Below are 13,299 nucleotides of genomic sequence, written 5' to 3' on the forward strand. Positions count from 1 at the left end.
TCACTGTGCTGCATGTGAACGGTATCCAGACCCATTTAAAAGACCCCAACAAAACTTAACTGAATTTCGGCATTTATTTGTTGCGGATGCAGTTTTATCTTGTTTCATTTGTTTGATGTAATTATTTAATAATTCACCATGTTGTCACAGTGCTTCTCGTGTGTGTTTTGAAATGATCATTTTTACAGTTTGAAAGTGCATGTCACTCAGTAAAAATTATTTTTTTTTTTAATTTTTAAATGTTAGCTCCATCGTGTTTATTTCTGTTGAAACCCTCAGAGAATAGTTATTGATATCGTTTTGAAAAGGGCATGTTTTATTTTTGAAATAATCAGCAAACCAGCAGGCGTTTGGAGTAGTGACCTTGTTTTTTGCTTCAGCTGCAAAATTTTTCAACAAACCTTTTTGTCCACAGGCCACAGTAAAGACTTAATTTTGATTTTAAACAGAACAGAACAGAAAATGTTTTTCTTCTTGTATTCTTAGCTAGTTTTGGGTGCAATAATGCGCTGCCATGTTAATCCTTGTAGTGAGGGTTTCTTTTCCTCCCCACTTTGATCAGCGCCACCACAGGCTGAGCAACAGTGATGTAAGATGTAACACCAGTACGAATTTGCCTTCTTGTACTTCCCTGTACTGCCCTGCTCTGACTGGCGCTTTGTAATTTACCGATCAGACTACAAGCTGAGCTAAATGTGTATGTGTGTGTGTCCAGGTGAAGCTATACCGGCACATCAGTGCAGACCACCTGCTGCAGGTCTGCTCCAGAGTTTGTCCGCTGCTGGAGAGGGAGGTCCCTGCCAGCGTGCCTGGACTCACAAGCCTGCTGGGGGCCGGCAGGCAGAATCTCCTGCGCACCAGCAAGAGTGAGTACATATACAGTGCAAAGGCAGTACATGATCAGGCACATGTGCACACCCACTCAGGCAGCCGCTGTATCACATCACTGTGTATGTGTGTGCAGACTAACCGAGCTCATGTAAATGCAGACGTTCGTGTGATTATGCAAATAAAACTGCATTCACGAATGAACCGTAATACATAGTTCTGTATAATGAGCATCTGTATCTCTTTTGTGTTCATCTTTCTCCAGGTTGCAAGCATGTTGTGTGGAAGGGCTCAGCGCTGGCTGCGCTGCACTGTGGGCGACCACCCGAGCCGCCTATCATCTATGGGAGCCCACCTAATATTGGTAAAGAAAACACTTAAACTTTGCAAAACAAAAAAATAACATTCAGCTGTTTTTTACTCTTTGTTTTTGCCTCTGATGTTCAACGTTTGAGTCAGGTCTTACATACTGTTTCTCTGCTTGCCAAGGTCTTCACTGCCAGTAGAATTTGACCGTGGTTTTATTACTGATTTCCTTAAGAATAACAGTTCATTTTATGCACAGGCGATAAACACATTTGTGGTCTATTTTTATGTTTTTCTTTTAACAAACAAGTGTGTTTTTCATTCATTTGGGACTGACTTCTTCACGTGATGATGTCCTCGCCTGTGCGCGTCTTCCCTTGCCGTCCAGTCGAGACGAGCTTCAGCCGCCGACTGAATGGCTCCTACCGTCTCCGGCAGCTGGTTCCCACGGCCGTGTACCAGCACATGAAAATGCACAAGAGGATCCTGGGACACCTGTCGTCCGTGTACTGCGTCACCTTCGACAGGACGGGTCGGCGCATCTTCACGGTAAAGGCTGCAATGTTATGTGTGTGGATTTTGCGGTGTGTGTGTTGACCTCAGCTAGCATACATCTCACTGCGCGTGACTCCTCTGCGTGTGTTCTGCTGTTTGACGAGCCGTTTCGAAGTGATTTCGGTGACATTGCTGCACGCTGTTTCCCCTGTATTTGTTTGGAGTCACCTCTTGTGTGCTGTGTATGTTTGATCGTCACAAGCTGTCTTACCATGCGTTTGTATTCCCTGTTGTAACAGTTCTGGTAGGAGGTAATTACTGTTTACCTAACTGTGGGCCGATTTTCCTAAATGACTCACAGCTATAGCCAGATTCAGAACGCAGGAGAGCAAATTCACACATCTTTATGGCAGTAATAACGTTTTCAAGAAGGGGAATCTCATGCTCTCTCAAAAAGAGGAAGCTGACCTCTGCCCTTTGGATGCCCCTTGTTTACAAGTGCGGTGTTAAGTTCCCCTTCCGTGTCGTTGGGTTGGAGATACAGCATGAGTAAAGTGTTGAATACTGAACGAACAATGAGATAATGTTGGTTTAGCGTTGTCGTCCTTATGTTTGGATCCTTGAGTCAAACACTGCCTGCTGCTATACACCATTTTCAGCTTTCACTTCTTAAATCTCTAAAAATGGCTGGCTGCTGAGAGAAGGGGGGGTTAGATTGACTCTCTTTGTCTCTACTTTCCTATGATCTCTCTCTTTCCACTGTTCTTCCACTCTTTCTCTCTCTCTCTCTCACGCTCCCTCTTTTTTTTCTTTTTCTATCCCCCGTCTCTCATCCCGCGCTACCCCTCCTTTGTTCCTTTCCCTCCCTCCCTCCCTTGCTATTTCTCATCATAACTGGAGAAAATGTTTCCTCTGAGGCGCTGGCTAAGTGCCAGAATTAAAATTCATTCTTGGTCTCCCTCACTCTCTCTTTCTCCCTTTTTTCCTTTCTGTTTCCCCCCCCCCCACCCCCCACCCCTCTCTCTCTCTGTCTCACTCTCACTCTTGCTGTCTTCTTTCATCACAAGATCATTTTTATTTATATATTTTTCTTATTTTTGGATCTCTTCAGTCTTTTTACTCAGACTTTACTGCAGTGGAAGGCAGATTGAATAATTATTGACTAATTGGTTTAGCCTGAACGTTCACTGATTTGTGATCAGTGAGCAAGTGTGTATATATTGGTTGGCAATTGATTGGCTAATGGTCACATTGATTTGTGTAATTCAGCTTTAGAAAAAAGCTGCAAGCTCATTATCATGGTCACTGGGAAGGACAAATTAAACTAGCCAGTATGTTGTGTTTAATAATGTGCTATGGGCTAACATAACTTCACATCTGTAGTAATAAGGAAAGTTTCTGTCAAGTCTCTGGCCTTTACACACCCCACACCTTTCAGGCTTGGTGCTCATTTTTGTCCATCTTGCCGCAGCTGTTATTTGTCCTTGGGCTTTGTCTCAATCACTGATAGCACGATTGGTGTTTTGATCGGTCCACACAAAATAACAGCTCCAGTCAGACTCTGTTCTTCTGATGATGGAGAAAATGACTATGATTTATTTAAAGGAGGGGTGGTGGTGGTGTTTTCATCTCACATTTCCTTTTAAGTCTATGTTGGTATTGATAGTATTGCCTGTCCTATAAATCCTTATGGCAAAAATGTATTTATGAACCGAAGTACAGATGATTTAACCATGTTGTGAACCTAACTAACTGCATTTATATCCATTTTTTTTTCAATATGAAAAGTTGATAATTAGTTAAGAAAAATTGAAATTAAATCTCCTCAGTTACTTCTGCCTTCTTTATTAGTCACTTATTTATTTCCAGCTTGTGCAAATCACACAAAGTATTTTTTTAATGACGACATCAGATTGTGTCACACTGTGTTTTTGCATCTCTTGACAGTGATTAACTGTTGGTTTTAAAAATTATTTTGAAATCGTAATCAAGACTCAGATGGGTCTGGCACCATGTTGAATCATGAACCTTTTAACCCTTTACAAGCTGGATCACAGCCAGAAATTCTCAACAGAGTCCCTGTGGGCTGTTTTCATGTGTTGATTAAAGGGTTTGATCATATATTTTCATTCCAGACTAAAGACTGAAAAAAAAGATGCCTGCAGACTACCAAGCTCCTTATAGGCTCAACTTTATGGATTATTTATTATTATGACCTTTCTTTCATAGCGTTGCTTTTATGCTCTTTCTTTGCTTGTATTGTTTTTACACTTAATTTAATATTAATAATAATAAATGTTAAGGATCTAGTGTGGAAGTATTTTATGGTGTGGATAAAGACCGATCATTTGAACACCCCTTGTCTCACCCACCCCGTCTGCTAAAATTGCCAAAAAAAAAAAAAAAAAAAACGACCCTCAAAAGGCCATCTCAAGAGCCAATGTTTGGATTGTCTTTTCTGGGATACTGTACTGTCCGTGGAAGTGGACCCGCTCTATTTGTGGACATAAAAGGCTAATTCTAAAATAATAAAGACACAATGACTCTGAGTTTCAGGGGATTATGAAACAGAATTATGAATATTATTTTCAATTTCTACACATAAATTCCCCTAAATCATACACTTTGAGCTTTAAAGTAAAATACTAAGATTTTCCTAGAAAGCCACAGAAGTTTTAGACGATATGAAACACGTGACGTCTTAGTGAAGCCTCACCAAAATGCTGTCGTGTTTCTCTGCAGTTTGAGATTATGGCATCCTCTTTGGTGCGCTTGGACTTCAGTTGGAGTGAGGAGTACTCTCAGAGCGAGCCAGTTTATCTCACAGTGGTGTGAAAAATCTCAGTTCTGAACTGTCTGGGTTCTGAGTCAGTGCGTCTGTTTTGTCCTGTTGCTTCCGCTTAAATGCAAGGCTGAATGACATTCACTGTGCTTACCTGCACGCTGCAGCCATCGTTGTCAAAACACCAGCTGAGTATAAGTGTAAACCTGATTTTGCCAACAACCCAAATTTATGTAATTTCTTTAATAATCAGCTTAATTTGCAGACAAAGTGTAGTTTCGCCAATATGAGGCATCACAAAATAAAAGATCAAATATTCATATTGTTTCTGTATTTATGAAGTTAATGTATTTAATTACATTTTTACTGCTGACAGCTGAACTGCTCTTTGTGTATAGAAGTGCAATTTTGATTTGAACTTACAGGTGTGTGTGTGTATATAATCAAGCACAATCTAACTAATATATTCTGACACCACAGTTGACACATTGGCTTCAGACAGCCTTAGATAATCTTATGAAGGTGATTATATGACACTTGCAGTGTTCATGCGTTGTCTTTACTGGTAATAATCAATCTCGTGTTCCTTGTTACGTTTTAACACACTGTAGTTTAATCACCCCAGTTTTCTGCCTCTGAAGAACCTCGTTCCCTCCTCTGCCTATGCCTGCTGACATTCTAAGGCTGCAGTATGCCCAGATATATTTTTAAATCTTTTCGAATTTGATATGTTTGATTTGTATTAATGGAAGTGTGCCTTAGAGGCTGACAGGCCTCTTCTCAGACTATGTAAAATATTAGTTTTCACTCTGTTTTTCCAGGGCTCAGATGATTGCCTTGTTAAGATCTGGGGAACAGATGACGGACGTCTGCTGGCAACACTGCGCGGCCATGCCGCTGAGATCTCCGACATGGCCGTCAGCTATGAGAACACCATGATTGCTGCTGGGTCCTGTGACAAAACTATCCGAGTGTGGTGCTTGCAGACCTGCGCCCCTTTGGCCGTCCTGGAGGGACATGCAGCCTCCATCACCTCATTGCAGGTATATAGATGATCAGCGTGTGTGGTTTTGTGAATATGTTTGTGTAATATTTGGTTTACCAAAAAAAGAGGACTCGAAAACCACTGATGGTATATTTAATTCTTGTCAGGTAATTCTTGTGAGTTTAATTGTGCATACTGGTATACTGGTGAACTGACCAACAGTAATTCATAACTGCATGTAGGGGTACATTGTGATTTACACATATCACATATCAAAATAAGCTACACTGTCTATGTTCATTGTATTGAAGGAACATGTTATCCAGATCAACAGTTTAAATAGTGTTGGGACAACAATGGAGATCTTTAACACAGAGTAATTAGATAGAGACTTTATCTTTTGCTTGGATCAGTTCATTGTTGGCTTTGGATGTCGACAATAAAAAGAGTACAGATCACTGTCAGCTTTATCCTGTCAATGTTTGATCATATTCAGTGTTTGGGATGTTTTGTTTTGTCGATTTATGTGTTTATGGATTTTAAGCTTGTATGGTCATCTCTCATCTTTCCCTACATTGTTATGGATGCTTTTTGTGGGTTAATTGCTCTCTCTTTTTTTGCTGTGGTGTTAGCAAAGTGTTTTGATTGCCCATTATACTCAGATGTAACCTCTAATTGGTTGTGTTTGCAGTTTTCTCCTCTGTGCAGCGGCTCCAAGCGCTACCTGTCGTCCACCGGAGCTGACGGCACCATCTGCTTCTGGCAGTGGGATTCACGCACACTCAAGTTCGGGTGAGAAACGCGAGATGCAGCACACACAGCACACACCTGCACATATCTACAGTGCTGTTCACACCTTTACATCTGCATATTGTTAAGCATTTTGTTTGTTTGTTTGTTTTTCTTTACTGGGCTTGTTTCCTGGGTTTTTATTGGGCTGTATGTTATCTTGACGTCCTTGTCTTATAAAGAACATTCTTTATACGGGATTTAATTGAACTACACATGGATTTGGGATGATTTGTCATTTTTTCATGGCTACTGTCAGTTTCAACTTGCAGCTTTGAGTGGATTTGATTTCCATTTTCATTATTGCTTTGTAGATCATTTTTAGTGTTTAATATGTACTGAATACACCTAGGAAACCAAATTCAGCTAGCACACCCACCTGTAAGACCTGTTCTAGGAACCTGGCAGCTGGCTTCACTTTAAACGTGTGTTTCTGTGTGTGTCCAGTCAGAGGCCCAGTAAATTCACAGAGCGTTCCAGACCTGGTGTCCAGATGATCTGCTCCTCCTTCAGCGCAGGTAAAGCACAACTCGCTTTTGATTTTCACGCATGCTTCAAGCCCTGTGTAGGGTAAACGGGAACAGAGCTGAAAAAATGTGCACAATTAGCCCAGATTAACTGAAGAGCTAGCACAGCAGACAGCCATACTCAAGTGGGCCTGCTGCTTTTCAGTAAATGTGGAAGAAGGGTGCTTCACAGTCGGTGAGAATTTATTTTTATTTTGAGTTGTCATTGACCTTAAACATGTAATAAATGACTTTAAAGTTTTTTTGAACAAAGTTTGCAGTCACAATCCCAATACAGCTTTTTTTTTGTTTTACACAGCTTGACATTTCGCATATCCTGAAGTGTATGTGTTTTTATATCATTTATGTTAAAAATAGCTCTAGGAATGAATTTGTGTGTATGTGTGTGTCCAGGTGGTATGTTCCTGGCCACGGGGAGCACAGATCACATCATCAGGGTGTACTACTTCGGCTCAGGCCAACCAGAGAAGATTTCTGAGCTTGAGTCCCATACAGTAAGTCACCATAGTGCTTGCTTGTCTTTTTTTTTGTCAGTGCTTTCAGCTATATCTCCTGGACTTTGTCAGCAGACACGGTTTGCTTGTTTGTCTTGGTGAATGCTGATGTTGTCATGATCATGATTGTACTGAGAAAGACAGTGAGATGTTTTAAGGTCTAGAAAAAGGCAGTAAATTGACTTGGAGTGTAGACATGATTAATTGGTAACGCACAATGAAACTGTCATGATTTGGATGACTGGTGGAAGAAAAGCTTGATGCTCATTGTGGTTGTTTTTCTCCTTATTCTTTTCTTTTTTTTTTTTTTTTTTACCTAGGACAAAGTTGACAGCATTCAGTTCTCACATTGCAGTGACAGGTAGGTTTACAAAGTTGTGTGTGTGTGTGTGCACGTGCGCATGTGCATGTGTGGATGTGAGCTACATAATAGGTGTAGTTAATTTTTGTGTGTGCACCACTGTTTGTTTTAATGGTTCCTCTGGGTGTTGTAATGTGACTTGATGATCTCAGCAGAAACACAAACTTAACTTTTAGATACATGCTCAGAAACACATCCTCTCACACAGACACACGCATACACATATCATACACTCTCTGGGTGTTAAGTAGTGTGTGCCTGTGTGGAGTTTGCAGGAAAAACAAGCTCAGCTGTAATTCCCCTGGGTTGCTGTAATCTCAGCAGTGAGAGAGGTAGACCGTCTCTGCAAAAAGGAGATGGAGAAAAAGCGCGGTGGTGGCGGTGGTGGTGGGGACTACATACAATTAATGTATCCTAGTGTGTGAAGATGAAAGCATTCATTGTACTGCAGAAAGCTGAATTTGAACTGAGTGTTATTCTTACAGTTTAGCTGCTGCCTTAATCTGTGTTCACAAATCTGTGTGTATATTTGTGTGTTGAAGGTTTGTAAGTGGCAGCAGGGATGGTACAGCACGAATCTGGCAGCTGCAGCCTCAGGGCTGGAGGAGCATTCTGCTGGACATGCAGACCAAATTACCCGGGTATGTGTGTGTACAGCTGTCAAAGTCTGGCCTTTCCACCAGCGCTGCTGTGCTCAGAGATCAGAGCCGTGGGTTGGGATGATCCTGCGGCTTATGATGTCACTCTAAATTTTACAAAAATCAGTCATGTTGTGTACAACATTTACTAACCTATAGAGTGTGCATGAAGATTCCCCATTGAAATCAGTGTTTTTTGAAATAAAAATACTTCATTAGGAATACTTAAAAGAGACCTAATGCCCTTTGTACCAACTTTTCTTGCAGTTATTTACACCTGCATTTATTGATTTAGAGTATGGTGACCTGCTGCATAATCTACAGCACAAAAGTGATTGCGTTAAAGAAAAAAAAACCAACACACCTGTAGCATCAAGTGTGATTGATTACCCGACTGCTCACAGACAGACTATAGATTTACTGCAGCCGTCACAGACAGTAAATGAATGAAGATAACACTGACAGGCTATTTAAGTCTTTATTGCCTGAATGAACACAACAAACATGAGACAGCAATGAGAATGAACACAGTTTTCAAGAGTATCTTGTTTACAAGTGTCTAACTCTGTCGTTCTGTCAGAGCTTAAAAGCTTAGGCATATTAAAAACCGAATAATACGAGCAAAGAAATCTTCACAATATAACCAGACCGATACAATTGTATATACAATCATATTCCTAAAGAAATGTTTTGGATGTGTTAGTTTTCACCATTGACACATGTAAACAGTAACAGCAGATGTTGTAAATAATTATCTTTAACTATAAAGAGATAAGGTCGAGCTGTCAGACTGGCTAGCTCCTTAATAATTGTGCATAAAGGGAACGAGGATAATAGATGATATTCATTAGGGGGAAAAGCCAGATGATAAATTCATCACTTCTTTGATGAATAGTACAGAGAGAGGACACATTTTTTTAATGACATTGTAACCACATACACCTACAATGAACATAGACCTACAATATGTCTTTTATTCGCTCTTTTATGTAATATTTGTGTGTACATTAAACCAAACTGATCTTAACTGGTCCAAACATGACATCAGTGTGTCAACGTCTTCGCCCTCAGGAAGTACAATCCCCCTCCGCTGGAAGACAAGGTCACCAAACTGAAGGTTACCATGGTCGCATGGGATCGCCATGACGGCACGGTGATCACTGCGGCCAACAATCTGACACTGAAGGTGTGGAACTCCACCACCGGCAACCTCGTCCACGTCCTCATGGTATGTAGCGGTTAAACACATTCACATGCAAACACAGAACTTTGTATTTTTGCTGACCTTTGTCCAAAACACTGTCTTTTTTTTTTCTTGGAGTTTCCTAATCTAGATGTTCATGTTGTTCAATGACAGGGTCATGAGGACGAGGTGTTTGTTCTGGAGCCACATCCGTTTGATCCAAGAATCCTTTTCTCAGCGGGACATGACGGGAATTGCATTGTGTGGGACCTTGCCAGAGGAGTCAAGATCCGCTCCTACTTTAACATGGTGGGACTTCGAACCATCCTGTGGCTCTTTGTGTTGTCGCCTTTTATTCACTGTCTTCTCTATATTCACACTGAAGCTGAAAATGTCTGGTGACCCTCACATGTCAAACAGATGGCATGTTTTCTTAGGCAGGAGACCAACAATAACCTACACGGATAGGCATTTTAATGTTATTATTCCTTTAGTTTTTGCATCCTCTGCCCTACACATGCTTTCCATTTCCTTGCTCAGTACCACACTGTCTCACATTTTTTCCCTCTCACTGTTCTTCCCCTCCCGTATTACTTTCACTTTTTCTCTTTTCTTTTCACTTTCTCTCACCTTGAACCTTCTCTGTCATTAAATGCACTATGTGTGGCTGTGGGCATGCGGTGAGGGCAGAATGAAGGCATGACACCACACTGATGTGAATATGCCCCTGTACATATTCACCTAGTGTGTTAACCATTATAGCCACTGTTGTGTTTCCTGCTTGTGTCTCTATGGTAACCAAGGACAGCATAAATCACAGTCTCAGAACAAGTGAGTCTCCTATTGAACTGATCAGTCAGTGAATAATGTTTTTCAACACAAACAAAATGTGAGTTAGAGAAATGGCCCAAATTTCAGTTTGTAACTTTCAAGATATCTTAACTTGTGCCAGGCTACAAGGACACTAATGACAGTTTACAGGCTAATGGCAAATGCTAAAATGCAGTGTATGAGAAGCACAGGTACACAGCACTGTCTGTCCAAAGATTGCTAATGTTAGTACAACTTGTTCAGAAGAGGACCTGGATCTCTGGCTGTGCTGTCTTCTAAACCATAGAACTACATGTCATGTTGGGTAACATTAGCCATGATACTCAACAGACCAAGTAAGCAGTAAAACATCTTTGTAGTATGGTGGTCTGTTTATTTTTACTTTGCCAAATGTGAAATGCAGTGTAGTCAGTGCTGCTGCTGCTGCTGCTGCCCTTCTTTAACGTAATAATGTGAATTGGTTTGCTAGCAAGCAGGTGGCATCCCTAAATCCTCTAGTCATTCTGACAGCGGAGGTTGTACTGTAACCTCCTGTATCTGGATATTTGTTTTGCTCTTTAACACTGCTATTCAACAAATTCAACGACTAGATTGCCAGTCTTACAGCTGGCTGAAACCACATGGACCTTTACTGTATATACCAAAGTAGAAGATGACTGAAAGGTCACAAGGTTCATCTGATTTTGGCTGTGTGCTTTGACACATGAAGAGTCTTTTTAACTGAATGAAAGACAAAGACAATGGAAACTTTGAAGACATGTTTTCATCTTGTGATTAAATTATGTAAATAAATTAAATTAAAGTTTCCACTAAATGAAATGAAAACTTCCACTGAAGGCAGTGGTCGGCTGACTGAGAACAGGGCCTTCTATCGCTGAAGTTTCAGTTTCTACAGGTGGTGCTCTGCTTTGTAATAATGGATGTCATTGCTCTTGCTGTCAAACCCTATGCTCTATGCTCTCGCTTATGGAAATTTTATATTGTTGTTAATATAATTCTTTTCATGTATTATTTAGGTACCATGTGTTTTATAAATGCCATGTGGCTTATGGAGTGCTGTATATGATGAGTTGACTGTGTTGTGTCCATGTCATGCAACTGCTATGGTTGTCTGGTGATGTAATGCAATGAATTACAGTATACGTCTATCTCTCTCTCTCTGCATATGGATAGATTGAGGGCCAAGGGCACGGAGCGCTTTTTGACTGCAAATGTAGCCCAGATGGGCAACATTTTGCAGCCACAGACTCTCATGGACACCTGCTCATCTTTGGTTTTGGCTCCAGCAGCAAGTATGACAAGGTAAAGCAGCAGATTCCCTCTTTTTTTGAGCAGAAAAATCTGTTGAAGACCATCAAATCTCTGGTCATAATGCCCCTTTATGAATGATTACTATTTTTTGCTGCTATTCAGCAATGAGGTAGAACATTTGGAACAATCACTACTGTCTGTGGTTATGATAGACAGACTGAACACATCACTTTGGTTGCCTGCTTGTGTTACTGCTTATATACAGTAAGATATTGTCTCTGATTGGGGCAAAAAGACAAATGAAATAATGGTCAAACTCATGTGAGTGCAAATTGAAAGTTAATTTTGTGGGTTTTTTTCTGTGTTCAGTAGTGTAAATAAAAGAAAGATTGTCTAGTTGATTGTGGAGTCCCATTTGCAGTTTGTCAAATGCCAGCACTTTGGGTTGGTGAGCATCAACAGACTGTGAATTGTTTTTAAACACAGATAATATTTGACCAAATCCAAATTTCTCCCATTTGTCTCAAACATTAATAATTTTCCATTACTTGTGAACTAAAACTCTACCTTTAATATTTATACATATGCCTTTACCCGACAGTTAACAACTTTCCTGATGTTATCAGTAATGACAGATGTTCATGTTATTTGTCCAGATCAGTACTTCTGATCCTTCTTACATCCTCACTGAAAGCATGAACAATGTACGCATGTGAGTAAGTGTACATTTTTGCTTTTCAGATAGCGGATCAGATGTTCTTCCATACTGACTACAGGCCACTGATCCGGGATGCCAACAATTATGTGCTGGATGAGCAGACTCAGCAGGCGCCACACCTAATGCCTCCCCCCTTCCTGGTGGATGTGGACGGGAACCCACACCCACCACGATACCAGCGGCTGGTGCCTGGCAGAGAGGGCTGCAGAGATGAGCAGCTGATCCCACAGATGGGGGTCACTTCCTCAGGTACAGAGGTTGACATCATACACTTCAGATCAGATGATTCATATTTTCATCTTCAGTTGCCACCACCACCTACATTTTGTCCCTGACAGGTTACATCAATTAACATAGGCCTAGAGAAGGACTTAATCATCATCAAGAAAATTCATGTCAGCACATGATGAATAAATGGACTATGCTGATAAAATGCAGTAGTGTTAACTTATTTGACTACTTTCTCTGTTCCTGTTGTCTGATATCAGACTGAACTGCCAGTTTCCAGAATCAGACTCAGTTGATTTGGTGGAGAAGACGCATTCGAACGTCTGGACCCAGGCAGACACTCCTGTTTTTAAGATAAATGTCAGGGTCATGCATTCTTATTTCTGGCTCTTCTGTATTAAAACTGAGGCTCTGCTCTTTATTTAGCCATTGCCATGGTGAATCATCATATTGGAGCTCCGTTGATGATAGCTGTTTTTTTTTTGTTGTTGTTTTTTTGTTGTTTTTTTTATATAAATCTGTTCAGGTAGAACTGAAAACTCAGAGTTTCCCATCTAAAGGTTAGTCAAGTTAGAGTTCAGGATTATACTCAGAATTTGTTAAACCTGTTTTCTGACAACTTTCAGTTGATCAAAGACTCTTACTGTGACTCTATTTACTGTGATCATACTGGCCTGATAGCGTGACAGAAAGGTTGTCTGTCCTCAGGTGAGAGGCTTTTAACTGGAACTATCTGCATTGGCAATTAAAACCAGAATTAGTAAGGCAGGTTAAAATCTTGGCAGGAATATGAACAGAAACAATCAGTAGTTAACGAAATGTATCAGAAGTGTACAGTGGACATAGGTGAAGGAGGCAAGGGAGGAAAGAGACATTTCTTTTG

The 13,299-nt window shown here is 40.6% G+C and overlaps 1 protein-coding gene across 1 annotated transcript in view; it reads left to right on the forward strand.

Annotated features, from left to right (window-relative positions):
• The window catches only part of LOC124050230 (pleckstrin homology domain interacting protein), a 32,959-nt gene that overhangs the window by 2,972 nt on the left and 16,688 nt on the right, over window positions 1-13,299 (forward strand). Inside the window, exons 5-17 of the mRNA XM_046372544.1 lie at window positions 716-866; window positions 1,094-1,192; window positions 1,523-1,683; window positions 5,233-5,454; window positions 6,088-6,188; window positions 6,633-6,703; window positions 7,106-7,206; window positions 7,527-7,567; window positions 8,110-8,208; window positions 9,277-9,433; window positions 9,563-9,697; window positions 11,393-11,521; window positions 12,212-12,437. Coding sequence (XP_046228500.1) covers window positions 716-866; window positions 1,094-1,192; window positions 1,523-1,683; window positions 5,233-5,454; window positions 6,088-6,188; window positions 6,633-6,703; window positions 7,106-7,206; window positions 7,527-7,567; window positions 8,110-8,208; window positions 9,277-9,433; window positions 9,563-9,697; window positions 11,393-11,521; window positions 12,212-12,437 — 1,693 coding nt within the window. The remainder of the gene's footprint in view (window positions 1-715; window positions 867-1,093; window positions 1,193-1,522; window positions 1,684-5,232; window positions 5,455-6,087; window positions 6,189-6,632; window positions 6,704-7,105; window positions 7,207-7,526; window positions 7,568-8,109; window positions 8,209-9,276; window positions 9,434-9,562; window positions 9,698-11,392; window positions 11,522-12,211; window positions 12,438-13,299) is intronic.

Source organism: Scatophagus argus, chromosome 19 (assembly GCF_020382885.2).
Source record: "Scatophagus argus isolate fScaArg1 chromosome 19, fScaArg1.pri, whole genome shotgun sequence".
Classification (NCBI taxonomy): Eukaryota; Metazoa; Chordata; class Actinopteri; family Scatophagidae; genus Scatophagus; species Scatophagus argus.